Source organism: Callorhinchus milii, unplaced genomic scaffold, assembly GCF_018977255.1.
Source record: "Callorhinchus milii isolate IMCB2004 unplaced genomic scaffold, IMCB_Cmil_1.0 Scaffold13, whole genome shotgun sequence".
NCBI classification, from domain to species: Eukaryota; Metazoa; Chordata; class Chondrichthyes; order Chimaeriformes; family Callorhinchidae; genus Callorhinchus; species Callorhinchus milii.
This window is the reverse complement of record NW_024704754.1, coordinates 980,084-998,822: the sequence shown is the minus strand read 5'-3', so window position 1 is coordinate 998,822 and position 18,739 is coordinate 980,084. Positions and strand designations below refer to the sequence as shown.

General features: G+C 40.3%; 1 protein-coding gene and 1 long non-coding RNA gene across 2 annotated transcripts; both read right to left on the bottom strand.

Annotated features, from left to right (window-relative positions):
* Positions 1-2,798: 2,798 nt before the first annotated feature.
* Positions 2,799-9,150, bottom strand: LOC121848067 (collagen alpha-1(XXIII) chain-like). The gene is made up of 13 exons (XM_042340044.1): positions 9,133-9,150; positions 8,879-8,923; positions 8,640-8,729; positions 8,167-8,220; positions 7,962-8,018; positions 7,643-7,669; positions 7,168-7,248; positions 6,159-6,212; positions 5,676-5,702; positions 4,853-4,906; positions 4,370-4,456; positions 3,495-3,533; positions 2,799-2,831 (listed from the first exon to the last, which is right to left on the bottom strand). Exons 1-13 carry the CDS (start codon positions 9,148-9,150, stop codon positions 2,829-2,831), a joined length of 636 nt encoding a protein of 211 aa, XP_042195978.1. The 3' UTR covers positions 2,799-2,828.
* Positions 9,151-9,267: 117 nt separating this feature from the next.
* On the bottom strand, positions 9,268-18,726 carry LOC121850038. Its single transcript, XR_006085452.1, has 5 exons — positions 18,688-18,726; positions 13,629-13,691; positions 11,428-11,472; positions 9,822-9,899; positions 9,268-9,322 (listed from the first exon to the last, which is right to left on the bottom strand). It is a non-coding gene; the product is annotated as an uncharacterized LOC121850038 (long non-coding RNA).
* Positions 18,727-18,739: the final 13 nt, after the last annotated feature.

Sequence of the window (18,739 nt, the reverse complement as noted above, 5' to 3'; positions counted from 1 at the left end):
ATGTAAAGGTCACGTGCAGTGTTATATTCCTCTGCGCTGTCGGCCCTAACAGTGACTTTAGGCTTCATGGCTTCCATGAAGGGTCTCTGGATGTTGTTGCTATCAAAGCTTTCAAACCCCTTTTCAATGCTTCACACTTTAGACCTATGGCGAGGTCATCTGTGGCGAGAGCTGGCTACCTCTACGTACAACACCGCGGCATTATGTTGACGTGGTCAGTACCGGAGAGGTGGGAAAGGTCTCTGACCCTCCTCGTTCAAAAATACATCTTTATTCGGGTTTTAAGTTTGCAGTCGGGTCGTTGCTGCTTTAGCCAAAAATGGAGAGAAATGTCGAGTACACCGGAGGAGGTTTGTTCAGTACGTCGTTCAACTCAAAATCAAATTAGTCATGCATTCGATTCTTCAAACATAGTTTGAATGCTGCACAAATGGTCGATTAGAAGGCCAACAGCAAGGTTATATTTGTCGTGTAATACACATAGCAGTATTTGTAGCTGACAGCTTATTTGGATTTGACTTCTGTAGCTCATTCGAGGTCCAACATTCCTTTTTTCATTAAAATGAAAATAAAACTCTTCCCAGTGAATTTATCCAAGGGATACTGCCAAATAGTATTAGCCTTGGCATTCCTAAAAGCTATGCTGTGAATAATGCGATTTATTTGATGGCACGCTGCAAAGTTGCATCATTCATGCTTCTAAATCTAAAGCTTCTGAAGAGCTATTTCTTTGAGATGGTGTAAAAGTAAAAGATCTCACAGAGAGAACGGCGGAGGAGTCGGAGAAAATGTAGGACTGGAATTTTGGAGGAAGCTCTGAGGGCTGTGCAGTGATGAACGGAGTGACACGAGCACGTTTTTGGGTGAAAAAAACGCCCGAGCGAAACGGGTCAGTAAATCTCAGTGAACGATTCAGAACGGACAGAAGTTGAGCGACTTGAAAAAAAGCGTAAAAGATAACGCGTCAGTCGGATCAGAGGACGCAGGGCACCTCCACATTACGGGCATACTAAGGAAAGTTGAAGCTACACAGAAAACGCTAATGCGCTGAAATGCTGTTAAAAAAGTGGCATCAGTAATGAAAGATGCAAGGCGATACAGTACACAACAACAACAACAATATTACATTGGAGGACGTCCCGAGGCGCTGGAAGATATGAAGGTTTTCAAGGTTCTTCAAATTCCATTGAACATGAGAGACACATTAAAATCCACGGATCAAATCACTCGATCTTAAACTCCACTGCCTCCAATTATGCGGAACTGAGCTGTGTGGACAGCAATAGGCTCTGGACTTTCTGACTTAAAGCCACTCACATCATCTGAGGAAACTGCGAACTTGTTTGTGTGGGAACTTTGAAGGTGTGAGAATTGATTGCGATGCAAGAGAGAAAATTATTCAATTTTAAGCTCCAACTTATCCAAACCTCGCAGCCTATATTCTCACCCGCTCCAGGCTCCACTTCATTATTCCCATTTCAACAGGTTCCCTGCCTCCCAATGGATCACATTTAAGATCCTTGTCTTAACCTTCAACCACTTTCATGTTCTTTCCACTCCCTCCAATTACGATATCCTTCAACCCTCTTGACCTAGCCATATCTCGTGCTCCTCTGATCTACACGATTCCTCATTCCCCAAGCCCCTCATTCCAACTTTGCCATCAGCCTGTCCTTCCCCTCCGGACCTCTTCAAAACCTCTCTCTCAGCTCCCAAAGTCCCCTGGCTTAAAACATGTCTCTTTGTCCCCGCCTTTGGCCAATATCCTTAATCCTGACTACCCGGGGCTGCTTATCACTATTTAAGTGAGTTGTTCATTCTACGTAAAACCTACTGTACAAGTGCACCTCGTGTTGTTCTAAGTTCCTCTCGTGTGCAAGAGTTCAATGTCCACCCCTCTCTTTCCTCCTCCGCTGCCATGAATTACCCATCAATGCTACTCCACAACAACAACTTGCATTTATATATCGCGCTTCGTACAGAGTACAGTTACACCCATTCCTTCATTGAGAAATGCTTTTGTATCAGTTCCCTCAATGCTATGGAAATACTTGAAAATGATTTTCTTTGTTAAGCTGATTAATACCAGATCACCACATTAAATACTCTCCCTTCAATATGCCTTTGTACTCGCACAGTGCTGTAAAAGCTCCTTTTTAATGGTCTGTAACAAAAGCCTCCCCCCCACCTCCTCCTCCACGCAAAGTGTTTAGTGTTAATTTCTGAGTGTAGTAATGTACTGCTTCGGGCACTATGAGAACCTGACAGAGACTCCAGAAAATACTGCACCACTTAAAGGTAAACCATTAATATCGGTGTTCAGCATTAGGACATATGTGAACCTCAGAGAAAGTTCAAGTTGTTGCATGTGTTAAAAAGCTGAATTGTCAAAAGGAAAGTCAGGAACAACGTACAAAGTGACATTAAAACAAAAAAAAGGGGGAAAAACAGCAGGTTCTAAAGTTACAATGAACGCGCCAAGCTGAGAGCGTGAGGGTGCCGCGGTAAAGATTTGCGATGAATGCAGTCACCACTGATTCCTTGATCAAAGGTAAAGTGGATTAAGGCGACATTATCGCAATCTCCCCATATTCCAGTCTTGTTTACATCGTGGCTGCAATCGGGAACTGGAGGAATGTCCAAACCCTTTGGTTATTTGTGAGTCCAGGAGTGACAGATCAGGTTCCAGAATAATCAAGTTTCACATATACCTTCATTCATGCCAGATACACAAGGCTCAATATATTATCAGCTGAATTCTCTTTACAAAACGTTGAAGCACAAAATATACCATATTATGTACATTCCTAGCTCGCTGGTTAAAGTAATCACTGAAAGAAAGCACAGAATAATGAACTGGTTAAAGATGAGAATCACAGTACAATGCATCATTTATTCAGGCTGTCACATTCACTTAAACTGTATTTGTTTTGAACAGTCGTATTTTATGCAGAAGAGACTTTGACTCGATGAATTGCACCTAGAAAAACAGCGCATAGCTGCCGATGCAGCTTGGAAGCAGCTGAAATTATTACTGATGTCATTCGATAGGGTCAGCCAGACATTCGGTTAATTTGTGACATTATACAACGAAAATGCTTGTGTAACGCTAGGATCGAGCTAGTTTGTGGAAGCACTCTCAATGTTTTAATAGCCTCGCAGACTTCAGAAATAAAGTGTTCTTATAAAATCTACTATTTTCTTACACCAAAAATGATGTTTAATATTCTTATTTTGCTAATTCTTTTCGCAAAGCAAACCAGCATTTATTTCAGGGACCAGGAATCTTTGTTTCCCCCCCCCACTTCTGACGGTGAAAATAGAATTTAACTGATGTTTTTGGTGTAAAATATGGCCAATAAACAGGGTAGCTCTGTCTCTCCGACATCTGAGAGGTTTTGCTATTAATTACAAAATATTGGATTTAGGTCAAGATAAAAAAACCTTATTTTGAACACTTGTGACTCATTTCATTGGGAGTGTAAATAAATTACCTTGTGCCAACATCCTGGAATCGGCATGCCATCTTCACCCTACAGAGATTATAGATACAGAACACGATTAAGTCATACGTTGGCAATTTACTACAATTATTTATTTACAATCATAGAAATCTCAGCCAGCGTGCTTTTACGCATTCTGATCACGCTACCGTTCTGCAGTGAACACCAACTGCTGCTAAACTGTTAATATCTTCTTTAAGGTTGGGGGGGTGGCGAGGGGGCTACAAATGTCTGGGTTATAGAGAGGAAAATCAGCTGAGTTCCTGATCTTGATCATTATCTATTCACCTTTGCAGCAAAGTGTGCGTGTGGGGACAGGATTGAGCTCGGCTGTGAAGTGCGCTTCGGCGGAACAGCCCTACAACAATCACTGTCTGGGTTCGCGCAATATTACAATTGTACGTATGGTCTTACACTAATCATAATAATAATAATAATCCTTGCATTTGTCACAGCGCCTTCTCACGTCATCGAGGTGTCTCAAAGCGCTTCACAGAGTATACTGTAAAGTGAATTGACTGCATGTTTTGTGGGCGAAACTCGGCAGCCGATTGCGTACAGCAGCGTCCCCACAAACAGCCGTGGGTTGAGTGACCAAATTATTATTATTTATTTATATTTTTTTGAAGGGATTATTAGCCCCGGAAAAGTGATCCGACAACGACTATAATAACATATGTGGGATCTAAGAAAGAATGGCCCAGGGTAACCGCCAGGATAGACCGCTCATTTTACATCACATTATCTGATAGCCCAGTTATCAGGTAGAAATAAGATGAACATATAACCTGAAGAGGATTATAAATGTTTCTGTTAACTGGTAGAAATATCTGAGCTGTAGGATAATAAAAGTAGAAATGACCTACCACGGGACAAGGCTGGTCTAACCCAGGAGGACCTTGTTCTCCCTTCAGTCCCTTCAGTCCTTTTTTACCTGGATTCCCTCTCTCTCCCTGTGGACACAACTGTCTGGTTAAGAAACATCTAACTGTTTGGTGTTAAAACCCAATCAAGCATGAAAAGGAAAAGATACAACACTAGTATCAGTGCAAAGTGCATAAGATAGATGGCATTGCAATTCTAAATCAATAAAATTATATTAATCCACAACGGTGCGAAAATCGAACAGATTTCTTCAGAATAAAAAAAGATACAACTTCATTAAAATTTACATTTAAATGGCGCCTTTCATGTCGGGAGGAAGTCCCAAGCCGCTGAAGATAATCAGAAAAGAGAGGAAATTCTCACGTAGTGCGGGACAGACAGGAACCACTTAAATCGGAATAACTCAAGGTACATTTTGCGATTTACAAATTCATCAACTAAGAAATTCTGCGAAGGATTCTTGCCTTATCTCCTTTTTCACCGTGGTCTCCTCTCTGGCCCTTCAATCCTGTGAAACCCTGTAATCAAAACAAGATATGAATGCACTTTTGATCATTTTGCATGCATTATTTATGCAGGACCAGGACAAATGATAATAATAATAATAATAACTTAGTCACTCAACCCACGGCTGTTCGTGGGGACGCTGCTGTGCGCAATTGGCTGCCGCGTTTTGCCCACAAAGGATACAGTCAATTCACTTTACAATATATTCTGTGAAGCACTTTGAAACATCTCGAAGACGTGATAAGGCGCTGTATCAAATGCAAGGATTATTAATATTATTATTATTAATATTATTATTATTATCCTATTGTGTTGTTCTGGGTTTATATCTTGTTCAATCTTATTTAAACTTTATATACCTTGATATAGATATACATTGGGTGCATTGGGATTTTAGTTAACTATGTTATCGTGAGGCTCCACGGTGTACATACACTGAGCAGCTCAGAAAGCTGTAAAATGGTATAATATCACAATAACAGACAACTCTTCCTGTCTGACGGTACTTTTAAAAAAAAGTTTTTTTTTTTAATAAATTACATCTGAAACTGGGCAAATTCAGGTATTTGGTGAATTACGCTTTTTTCTATTACCGTATTCCCAAAAAAGGTAAATGGATAAGTTAATAAAAAAACTTATCTTTTATTGCACAGTAGGGATTACAGTAACATATATAAACCCACTGACTCATTCTCACTTTAGTTAGAATTTTGCTTCTCAACTGAATAAAATTATTCTTAAAAAATCCCCGAAAATTGAGAATAATTTTTAAATACTCACTTCTAACCCTGGTTCACCGGGTTTTCCCTGTGTGAGGTACAAGATAGAAAATACAAGGATTTTACTGCAAAATTAATTCACCTTAATATTTGCCCATTAAAAGTTTTGTTTTTGAAGTTGTCCTAACACAGTAAAACAACATTTATGAAGTTGATACCAATGTGTCCAAAAGCAAACACAATTAATCTACTGTATATTACTTTAAATCAATCGTTTACAATTACATCCAAGTTAAGCATTACAGAGACAAAACTACCTTGAGAAAGCTGTTGATTATGTGACCACAAATAATACGATTCATCGAAACAAAACATACCTTTAAAATACCCTTAAAAATGTGAAACGTTTGTGAACTTCTGACGTGTAATATTCTTGTGGTTTGCTAATGTTCTGAAAGAACTTGATTAACTCCATAGGAATGGGATATAATGTGTAATGTTTTAAATGTCCTGTAGAACTAAAGTATCTTGAATCCTTACTTACCCTGTCACCCTTTTGACCAGGTAAACCTGGGAGGCCCATGGAGCCTGTGCTTCCCTTTGAAAGAGGCAACACAATATTATCAATGAATCTGCCATTAACGTTAAATCAACACAAACGGATCTTGACTTCCATATCTAAGCGCTCTGGGACGCTATATAAATGCAAGTTGTTGTTGTTGTTGTTGTTATCCAGCGGCCACTTCTTTTATTTTCAAATTGCCAATCTTGTTTCTGGTGATGATTTTTCGCCCACAAGGCAAACTGACAGTGTGTTGCGCTCTCTCTAGTAGATTCCTTCTGCAACTGAATGTCGTTATTGTGCTGTTATGTGTTCCGAGAATGGTGCTTTCTCTCGCTACGATTTTGTGAATAAATGTCGATTTAGAGGAACACATTCTGCTGTTCAGTTCATGTATTATTCAATAAATGTACGTTTCAACGCGCCTGCTCCACTTACTATGATTGAGTTGGTATTTTGGGCTGTTTAGCCTACCTGTTACCTGTTACCTACTGACTGTCCGTTGTGTGGCTGAGGGTTAGTTAATGTGGGTTTTCAGACCTACACATAGGGCTCGCTTGGGCTTCCCGTCAGCTCTGTGCTGAGATGTCATCCTAACGTGAAAAGGTGCTACACAAATGTAAATTGTTATTGCGGTGTGTGTGGTGGTGTCAATCTGTCGTGCGCTTTCCAGGATTGAACCAACGATTACATTATGTTTTCTTGCCAGAGCAATAGTTGGGTCTGCTTCACACGGGAAGAAAAATATTCTTTTATTAAAGTAACGTTTTTCTGTTCTGCAGTCTCATTTTTTGCAGAACAGCGATGATATCTTTAGCTTTTGATTTGGACTTGGACGTGGAGACAGAAAGGTTCACACGGAGTATGTGGCTCGAGGCCATTCCTCGCGCTTTGTGAAATGCCCATTGAGTCGTGGCCAGTAGGGAAGTGTGTGAAAACAAAACTGTCTCGTCGTAAGTTTCGAACAACATCGGTGATTTGTTGCAAATACCTGTGAGCCAGGAAGACCTCGTTCCCCATTTACACCAGCATCACCTTTTTCACCGTTTATGCCATTTAATCCCGATTCACCCTAATGACAAATCAAAGGTGTGAAAGGCGCTACACAGACGTCACTTGTATTGCATTTGTCACACTGTCACAGTTTCACATTGCTATCGAGAACGAACAGTCGATCATATAACATCATGGAGGTATTTCTGTAGAATATTGGCAAGGCGCAACTTTTAGGTTAATCGCTTGTGCGTGGAGCTGGGTCCTGAATAGCTAAATGGAAACCATTCCTTTTTACAATATCGCTTTATCTGTAATTCCTCCTCAGACAGGAGTTTACCTACAAAAGGATTCCTTCTGGCATTGCTTCCATCTGCTGCACACATGGTTGATTACATAATGTAGTCCTAAACATCAGAATTACAAAGATGAAACACCGGAGATAAAATAGATTTTAAAAGGTTATAACTTACCTTAGTCCCATCGAATCCTGGAGGACCCTGTGTATCAACATAACAGAGTTTAGCTCATTTAATACAATTAATGGTGTCATTTCACATCCAGCATTCTGTGCTCTTCAAAGCTCTATTAATTGCCAATACTTTAGACAAAGCACTATCTAACTATTTAAGCTCCGAGACATCGTCCGGCATGAAGGGTGCTACGCAAATACAAATTGTTGTTGTTCGCTCAGATGCCTGTGGATTGCTGATTATGTGTAATATTCTGTCATATTTCAGTGATATTGTTATGAGATCTTTTTTTACGCTGCAGTTTAATAAATGGACTTACAATTGGCCCGGGTAAGCCCTGAGGACCGGGTGGCCCTGGTAAAATTGTCATTTGCACCTGAGAGAGAGAGAGAGAGAGAGAGAGACACACACACAAGGTTAATCCAGATGATTGCAAAATGCATTTTTTAAAATAAAAAAAATACATGTATATCTAGTTCCTTCCTCAGTTTTGACCACATAACAGATTGCGGTTGAAAACTTACAACATTATCCTGTAGACCAGACAATCCTGAGTCTCCTTTCCGACCATCGATGCCCTTTAGGAGAGGAATTTGGTTTCAGAATCATTTTAACAACAACTTGCATTTATATAGCGTCCTTCACGCGCTTCAGGTGAACAACTATGATAATAATCCTTGCATTTGATATAGCGCCTTATCACGGCTTCGAGACGTCTCAAAGCGCTTCACAGGATACACTGTAAGGTGAATTGACTGTGTATTTGTGGGCGAATCGCGACAGCCAATTGCGCACAGCAGCGTCCCACAATGTCTAATAAGTGTTAAAGAAATAATTTTTTTTCAGCAATTGTTATTAAAATAAATGGTATCACAACTTTTTGGTCACCCTGTAGTAACAGGGACCTCTAAGGACCTTTCAGATATTACAGGTGAAGCTCAAAGGCCCCAATAGATGAAATGGATGAATATTCCGAAAGAGAATATTAGATACATACAGGAGGTCCCGATAATCCCATTTCTCCTGGCTCTCCTTTGTCTCCCGGTAATCCAGGAATTCCCTCATCTCCTTTAGGACCTCGAGGACCCTACGAATAATAAATGACAAGTTCAAAGAACCCAATAATAATAATAATAAATTATTGATTGTTGAACCAATCAATAGTCAATATAAAGAGCTAATTCGTCACGATTGCACCACAAATGAAGATATTAAAGCCATTAATTGCTGAGTTACCTTCTCTCCATCAACTCCCGAGGGACCTGATAATCCAAGATCACCCTATTTGAAAAACATGGATCAACATACTCAGCTCGTTATTGGCATTAAACCGTCGGAAACATCCTATGAGAACATTTAAATCCTTAAACTTAAGGAGTTTGGGAAGAGTTGGTTTGTTCAGGTCTCAGCTGGACAATGTCACAGGGCTACAGGAGGCGGAGGAGATACTGCTCTAAAAAGGTTGGATAGTTATGACTATCTTCGTGTACATTCCATTGGTAATCCATGTTCACCCCTGTGGTTGCGTTGGGAGCGTTTCATTCTGTGACCAAATGGCCAAAAAAAAAATTGCAGTCTAATAACTAGAATGGTTATTCTGTACCAACAGGAGAAACCGTCTCTCACCTTTTGTCCTTGAGGTCCTGGAGAACCTGGAGGTCCAGGCAGCCCTTGGGATCCCTGAGGACATCAACAGTCACCGTGTCAGCGTAACATTCCAACAACACTCCCACACAGACCACCGTTTCCTAAACTACTTTTTTAACAAAACCCCCCCAACAAAAATTTCAGATAAACTATTCTGCAAACAAAATCCAAACTCCTGAGGGATCCCGTACCCGAGCCTTGTGCTCGCGACGGAATTGACACCCGAGAGAAAGGTGGGAGCGTTTACAACATCAAACGCAACCGACAATTCTGCTTGTATAATAGGATTTAAGAGGGTGGATTATTCTCAGTGTGTTCATGTTTCAGCCAATTCTCAAATCTTCAGTTAAACCCTATCACTGAACGTGATTTGCAAATGGCCAATATTTAGGGTTTTCCTAAATCTATTATTAATCTATCACTTTTTTTGGTGGGGGGGGGGTCGTTTGATACAAAGGGTATTGAAATCCTTCGGTTTCATCCTCCTTTCATTCACAAACGTTACACATTCTGGTTTAAGTGAAAGTGCTACCTTTAGTGCTTCCTGAATTTTCCCATCATAGTCTATGATCTCTGTTGTTCCTGGTTCCCCTTTTTGACCTGAAGGTCCCTGAGAAAAAGTACAACAGGGAGGGTTAGTAATCGGACATTAGATACAACAATTAACTCAAAAGACGTTCCATCTCAACTATTGAATGGATTCTGAAAGTAACATTTCAACAGCTCCCAAATCATCTGATGCCAGTAATACAAACACATGAGGGAAAACGGGTAAGATAATAAGATAATAATCCTTGTATTTCATATAGCGCCTTGTCACATCTTTGAGACATTCTGTGAAGCGCTTCACGGAATATACTGTGAAGTGGAGTGACTGTATTTTATGGGCGAATCGCGGCAGCCAATTGCGCACAGCAGCGTCCCACAAACAGTCGTGGATTGAGGGGCCAAATGAGTATTTTATTTGGAGGGGATCATTAGCCCCAGAAAGCGATCCACCAATCGACTAACAACCGGCTTCCTGCTTACGGCTCGGTAAACAGTGATTTTATAATAGTGAATGATTGATTGATTGATTGATTGATTTTAAAGTGTGTTGTTTTACAATGATGGATAGGCGGTGGATAGGCAGCTTGGGCTCAAAGGCAAACTTCAGATCCTACAAGAAGTTGACTTATTATTGTACATGGAATAATCCACTGAGCCAGAACTGATTAATTAAATAGATGTTGAGCCACAGCATCATGATCCAGATGTGGGAAGGATGCTTATTCACACGCCAGGCTCGCTCCCTGCCAGCTGGCCAGTTACATAAGGAAAGCAGCTCAGAACTGTGAGACGTTATAAGGTGAAACTGCTGGCGACTGAAGAAACCAATTTCTTCCTTTCTCTCCACATGCTGGAGAATAAACTTTGTTAAACAAACAAGCATGAAAGCACTTTACTTCTTCCCGAAGTGATGTGGCCCTGAAAAACATTCTGAGAGTATTATAAACAGACGTGTTCCAATATTCTTTAGTCTCTGTACGCTGTAAGGGCTGCAGTTCTGCAAATGACTACGTTGATGAAAATCACTGTTGAAATGTGTGCCATTGAACCATAAGACGTCAACTTTCAGCATACGCGGAACCCTTGTGTTCCACGTACTAACTGCAGGTGAATCACACGGGCATTTCATTTCATTTCATCTGGTGAGTTCTTAAAACCAGCAGAAATTATAATATTTTCAATCACTTGCACTTAACACAGCGCCTTATCACGTCTTCGAGACGTCTCAAAGCGCTTCGCAGAATCCGCTGTAACGTGAATTGACTGTGTATTTTGTGGGCGAAACGCGGCAGCCGATTGCGCACAGCAGCGTCCCCACGAACAGCCGTGGATTGAGTGGCTAGATCATTATTATTTTTATTTATTGGAAAGGATGATTACCCTCGGAAAAGCGATCCGCCAATCGACAAACAACTGGGTTCCAACTTGCTGCTGGTAAACAGAGCGTGAGGAGTAAAGAAACTTGCCCAACGTTCTGCCCTGACCCGGGAATCAAACCCAGGTCCTCTCGCTTGCGCGGCAAGTGCTGAAACCACTGAGCTACAGGACTGCACTATTATATAATACAATGCAACAAAATAATTACTTACTTTTGATCCCATGGGCCCCTCTTCACCTCTCTCCCCAGGTTCACCCTAGAGTAAATTGCACGACATCTTTGTTAAAATCTGCTGACTACAGATCAAAAATAAACAAAACTAGAATTAAATACAATGATATGTTTTATGATTTAATTAAACGCAGGTTGTATAAAGATAATCAAATCAGCATGAACCAACCTTTATCTCTGTCAGAACTTCTCTCTCTCTCTCTCTCTCTCTCTCTCTTTCTCTCTCTCTCTCAGAACTGAAATACCAGTCCCCCCGCTTCACGACGTTTAAAACTTAAACAGAATAAACAACTAATTCTGGGGCCAGACAATTGTATTAACCCTTTTGTGATGAAAGCACCTTTAATACCATTTTTCCAGATTCTACTATTACCAAACTCTGTTGTGTTTGTTATATTGTGTTTCCGAACTTTTAATTGTTGTCAGGGTCATGTTCTGTATTTGTGTAAATGTTATAATAATAGCATTTGATATAGCCGTGTAGACCCTCCCCATGTATTTTAAATGTTCAATGTCTCGGCGATATCGTAAATTCATTTTGAACATTTCTGTTAAATAATAAGTGAATTGAAACCCACTGAACTGCAATGCTGGGACTTTATTATGAAGATCGTAAGGTCAAACACCAATTTCTACATTGCTTTCCCCTGAACCAAACGCTGCAGATTGCTTTGGGAAGAGAAAACTGATCCAAGGCCCCTTTCTTGTACCCTTGTACCAAAAATAATAATAATAATTTGGTCACTCAATCCACGACTGCTCTGCGCCTTATCACGTCATTGAGACGACCCAAAGCACTTCACAGAATAAACTGTAAAGTGAAATCGACTGTATATTTTTGTGGGTGAAACTCGACAGCCAATTGCTCTCAGCAGCGTCCCCACAAACACTCGTGGATTGAGCGACCACATTAATTTTAAAAGGAACATATATATATATATATAGATTTTGTGTACCTATAAAATAATCACAACTCTTGAACCATCCTCACAATGTGAAAGGCGCTAGCTATAACAAATGCAAGGATTATTGATTGATTTTCTATAGATAAACAAAACCATGATTAAGTGCTTGCACTTAAGTTTCAAAGAGGGAAAGAGTACAGACCGTTCTGATTTAATTACAGCGCACACAGAGGGATGAACATGTGAAATGAACTACCAGGGAGGCAATATCAATTGCAGCGTGAATTTAAGAGAGGCATCTTACAGTTATCTGATACCTGTGCTCCAATATGTCTGAGGAACGCTTACTATGCGTGGCAGGCAGATAAAAGAAATCCCAGCGAGGNAAAAAAAGTCAGGAATTTATCTTCTTCAGATGAAACTCTGACACACAAACCAACCGTGGAAGATGTTTCTGTTTCTTTCCAATGAAGGAATTCTGTTCTATTCTTGGCGACTCCTCTCAGCTGGTCCAGTAAGCGGATTGTCTTTTCCCTGAGTGTTTGGGCTGCAGTTATAAATCTGCGTTCTGCCCTTACAGACATGCCACGAACCGCGTGTATGAACAATACGCCTTTGTATTACCAGAAGTGTCTATACTCTCTACCAACTCTCTCACAAGGCGAAAAAATTAAACGAGAGATTCGATTTGCTTCACAAGTTCACCTGTCACTAAATATCAAAGGCAAGATACAAATAATAATAACAATCATCATCCTTGCATTTGATATAGCGCCTTATCATGTCTTCGAGCCGTCTCACAGCTCTTCGCAGAATACAGCGTAAAGTGTAGTGACTGTGAGCGAAACACAGCAGCCAATTATGCACAACCCTCTCATATTAAATATTTGGTCCCGACAGATACGAATTAGGTGAGGTTTGCTGCGCTGGTGTTCAAAATAACATTAGCGTTTAGCTGTTCCTGTGCAGAACTCTCGTCAGCTCCAGCCAACGTGATGAGGAATGGGAAGTATAAATCATGTTCCCTGTTCTCTCCCACATCACTGCACTGCTGCTGAAAGTGATATCGCTTCACTTCCTGCAACATAAACAGGGGATTAGAGTAACACGACAGTGATTTAAGGTTTTAAACCCCAGCTTCGTTTTGTTGGGATATTGTGAACATTTTTTTTTCACAATGCCACCACCTTCTAGTCTATTGTTTACTGAAAGCTGCTGCACAGATTCGACGCACGTTATTTGTACATAAGGTAAAAAAAATAAATTCACTCGTTACCTTTGATCCTGGCAATCCAATTATTCCTCGTTCTCCCTGAACACCCACGTGGCCCTTTTCTCCCTGCACAGAATGAGAAAAAGAGAAATTGCAAAATACGCAGCAAAAACACAGACACCTTCAAAACCACCTTCCACGTAATCTCATTCCTGTTCAAATTAAAAAAAAACAACAAAGGAAGACCTATATCGTTATTGTTAACATACAGTTATCCTCTAGCTCACTGGTTAGAGCCCTCGCCTCGCGAGCGAGAGGACCTGCGTTTGATTCCCGGACAGGGGGCGAAACGTTGGGCAAGTTTCCTTACTCCACACACGCGCGCCTCTGGTTACCGGCAGTCAGGAGGAACCCGGTTGTTAGTCGATTGGCGGATCGCTTTTCTGGGGGTAATAATTCCTTCAATCCACGACTGTTTGTGGGGACGCTGCTGTGCGCAATTGGCTGCCGCGTTTCACCCATAAGATATACAGTCAATTCACTTTGCAGTATATTCTGCGAAGCGCTTTAAGACGCCTCGAAGACGTGATAAGGCGCCGTATCGAATGCAAGGATTATTATTATTATTATTATATAATTGATACAGATCAGATTTATGTGAATTTTACTGCACTGTGTTGTTGACCACATGGCAGCTGTGTTTTTATTAAAGTACCAAACGTTAAGAGTTAAAAGGCAGATCTTAACTCTCCTGTTTAAATAGTAGATATTATTAACCTCCTTAACACACAATAACCACAAGCATCTCAATTTCAGTGCATATTTTGTGAACAGACAGGCATTGCATTGCTATAATTCAAGATTATAATAGTAATCCTTGCATTTGATATCACGTCTTCGAGACGTCTCAAAGTACTTCACAGAATATACTGTGAAGTAAATTGGCTGTATATTTTGTGGAAGAAGTATTTTATTCAGACCTCTGGGATAGACCTTCAGTTTAAAAAAGTTCAGGTGAATTATTTTATCAACAAAAATGTTTGCACATTTTCGCAATTCTGATTCAGTCTTCAATAATCACATCATCCTCTGAGAGAAATCCAAAATGTAAACCAGGTGCCAAACATGATCTGTGTTGCGATACAGAGAATCTGTCTGGAGGTTCTGTCTCGAGCTAACAATAAAATCATGTTTATTATCTTACACATCAATCATGAAATAAAATCGCCCATGCCGTCAAATTTATTCTGTGTGCAAACAGCCCAGCAAAATAAGTATATTTAGGGAAAACATTCTTTTAGAAAAGAAGATTATTTTTATGCCCTTCATGTCGTAAAACAACTAGCTGATGCGTGCAATTTGTCAACTGTAAATAATAACCAACTAAACGGTAAATTACCAGAGGGTGAAGCGGCTTGTATTGTTAGAATTTGATAGTAATACATGAAATATATATTTAGATATAATCGTACTGAATTTAAAACAATTAACATATCAAGCCATTTGAGGTGTTCCTTTGACAACCAAAGCACCGTTTATAATAATAATACTTGCATTCGATTACAGAGCTTTAAAACAGTCGTGGATTGAGTGACCAAATTATTAAAGTGATAAGGAATATTATTTCAATCTTGAAAGTTAACGGAGGCTTTTGTGAATATCCAAGTTAATACGTTGTAAGTCAATGAAATACAAGAAAACATAGGTTGCCAAGTCAGCATTATACTACACCAAAGAAATTCAATCTGGGTTCCCTTGAATCAAGCCTTTGGTTGACTTGATAATAGGAGAGATTGATGACAGGTAAAAGAAAGGTTCGCAGCTCACCGACGTATCCAGGGAACTAGTGGGAACGAGTAAAATCTACGGCCGACTCTGGATCCAGTTAGTCATTTTTAAAAAAAAAAGCAAATTGCAGAAATATGAACCCAAACACATTTTGCAGTTTGGTTCTGTTCTGACACTTTCTCGTTCGGAACAAAAACTCTTACAATCGATTCCCCTGAAATATACACCGGTTCTCGTCCTTGCTCGTGGCCAGATTACACACTGGTACATTTGTTAGTCGGCACTCAGGAGGTGTGGTGACAATGCTTGAGGGCTATTTCACTTATTTATTATTTATTTAGCTGGATTCGGGGGACAGGTTTCTTTTGGGGAATCTTCCAGGAAAGCAATTACGAAACAATAACAAACAAATTCAATCATTTCAAACGCGTGCGGATTTAAGTAAAGTGCAAAATATAGGGAAAGAGTGAGTACATTGTGTACCCACTCCAGGCCGGTGTTTTTGTTGGCTCTCAAGAAATTGTGGGTGGAAACGTGGCGGGTAAAAGAGGGAATGCCATTATTTAAAGAGTCATTTTTTTATATGCGTACTTTGTGTGACAAAGTACAGGAATTTTCCTCTTAAATGGAATTAAAGCACAGGAATGAATTTCGAGCAGTTTGAGACATCCCTTTGTGAGACGAAATGTAAATTGTTATTGTATTGAATTTCACAAAACGCTGTGTTTCAAATGTTTAAACAGTTGCAGTACGCGTCATATCTGCAACAATCGTAGAGGGTTCAATCCAATTGCAAAGGTTTTAATGAGCTTACTTTCAATCGAGAGGATCTATACAATTTCATATGACTGGTTTTATTCTGACTGTACCTATTATTCAACTTTGAGCAAAAGTGACAAATCTCAGCGGGTGCTTTAAACGTCTGCCTCCAATGCTAGCGGGACGAGAGATAACTATGGACATAACAAACAAGGCTGGTTCTAATTTAAACACAAAGGTGGAACAGTTAACAAGTCCTGCTTGAACAGACTGTTTTATTCAGTCAATGAAGCCTCCAAAGAAACATTATGATAGAAATTACATTATACATTTCAGCAGGATGTCTCTTTAAAATATGATTCAGATGTATTGGATTACCGAAACAGAAGTTCAGCAAAACAAGAATGACACGGGAGACGTTTCTTAACATTATGTGACCTATTACTGAATTGTCTAGCCCAAAACAACAACAACATGCATTCATACAGCGCCCTTCACGCTGGGCAGCATCCTGGAGAACTTATCCTTGACCACCTCACATCTACAGGTAAAATTCCTGAAGTGGAATATTTGGCTTGTGGTTATCTGTGAAATTCATTTTTTTTAAAAAAAAGTAATTGAAGTTATGTGATCCCATCATTGGAATAGGATTCCGAAAAGACCTCAAAACTGAAGAGACAAAACAGGGAAAACAAAGATTTGTGGGGTTAAAATTTGTACTCACTATCTATAAATCTATACACCAGTAAATTTTGAATTCATACAGTCACCATTTCAACGTGCAGAATGTTTTGCAATTACTCTTAGAATATCACACAGGATCAGTTTTGACAAAGAAGGTCCTTCGATCCATTTGATTTCATTTTTCCAGAATACCCCCCACTCTACCATTCTCCCTGAACAGCATCCAGCTGTTATTTAAAATGAATCCAGAGTCTGGCTTTAAATACCCTCCATGGTAACGTGTTCCTTATGTGTCTGACCTCCTGAAACCTTCTCCCCTGCACTCGGGTAATTTGGACATTGCTGCATGTCCCCCACCCCTTCTGTACCATAATAGGTGGCCAACCTTTAGTTCCTACAGCCCTATTCTCTGGCCCTCACTCCCTCTACCCCTGCATCTTGCACCTTCTCGCTCCGTCTTTAAGTCCTGCCTCAAATCCTACCTCTACAAAGGTTTGCATAGAACGTGCGACACGGAATCAGGCCACTCGGCCCAACCAGTGGTCTAGATTCCCCTTGAATGTATCTAAAGGCATCTTCAAAGTGTATTTAACACTCCCCCCGCTCCCACTTTCCTAGTGAACAATCCCTGTAAAGCACTCTGAGATGTTACATGAAAGGGGCAATATATCTGCAAGTTGTTCTTGTTGTAATTACCTCTGGGTAAAGAAATATTTCCTGTTATCTCTCCTGAAATGATTCCTAGCACACCCTAAGCTTCTGTGGTCTTGACCTGCTGTCCTGGTGCATTTGAAAGTAATTGTCCTGAGCTCACTTGCCCATTCCCATTTAAAATCTTGCAATAGCCACACATCTGTACATCAATGTTTGTGTTCAGAACTGGGTAGGAATGACTATCCATTCAGCAAGTCACATTGCACTTCATTTACAGGATGTTTCAGTAGTTAGAATCCATTAGAATCTACAGCACAGAATCAGGCCGTTCGGCCCAACTGGTCTGTGCCGGTGTTTATGCTCCACATGAGCCTCCTCCTGCCCTTCCTCAACTAAGCCTTCAAGCAGAACCTTCTATTCCTCTCTCCCTCATGTACCTCTCAAGCTTTTGCTTAAATACATGTGTTAGTAGAGTTAGTAATAGTTATAGAAGCTGCAGATTTTAATACAGCGAATCTGGGTCCAGTGAATCTCAGCTCCTGTAATGATTTTGTGAAGGTTTTGGAGTTGATAATGGAGTAGTGATCAACAGTCTCCAAAACCCCAGTTATAGAGTTTTGTATTGACCGGTGGGAAGGTTTGCAATGTTGTGTATGATAACTACAATGGTGGAGTCCTGTAGCTCAGTGGTTAGAGCACTCGCCTCTCAAGTGAGAGACCTGAGTTCAATTCCAGGCAGAGGGCGAAACCTTGGGCAAGTTTCCTTACTCCACACAGAGCCTAATAATAATCCCTCCAAAACAAAACAATAATAAATTGGTCATTTTCAATCCACGACTGTTTGTGGGACATTGCTGTGCGCAATTGGCTGCCGCGTTCGCCCACAAATATACAGTCAATTCACTTTACAGTGTGTTCTGTGAAGCGCTTTGAGACATCGAGAAGACGTGAAAAGCGCTGTATCAAATGCAAGGATTATTATTATTATTAATACAAAATTACATTTGTATTGCGTCGGGAGGACATCCCGTTTCTTGGAAATATGGCACAAGAAAGAAATATAAAATATGCCAATGCATTTTTATGGCTGACCTTTTTAATACCTATTTATTGACGTGGGGCAGAGCAGACAGAACGATGTTTAGCGATGCCCTCTGATACTCACCATTAACAAAAGAAAAACAAGCAACAGCACAAACAACAACAAGGCACAAGAGACAGGAAGCGATGTACTGACCTTATGCCCCGGCAGACCAGATTGTCCAGGAAAACCATCTTGACCCTATTAA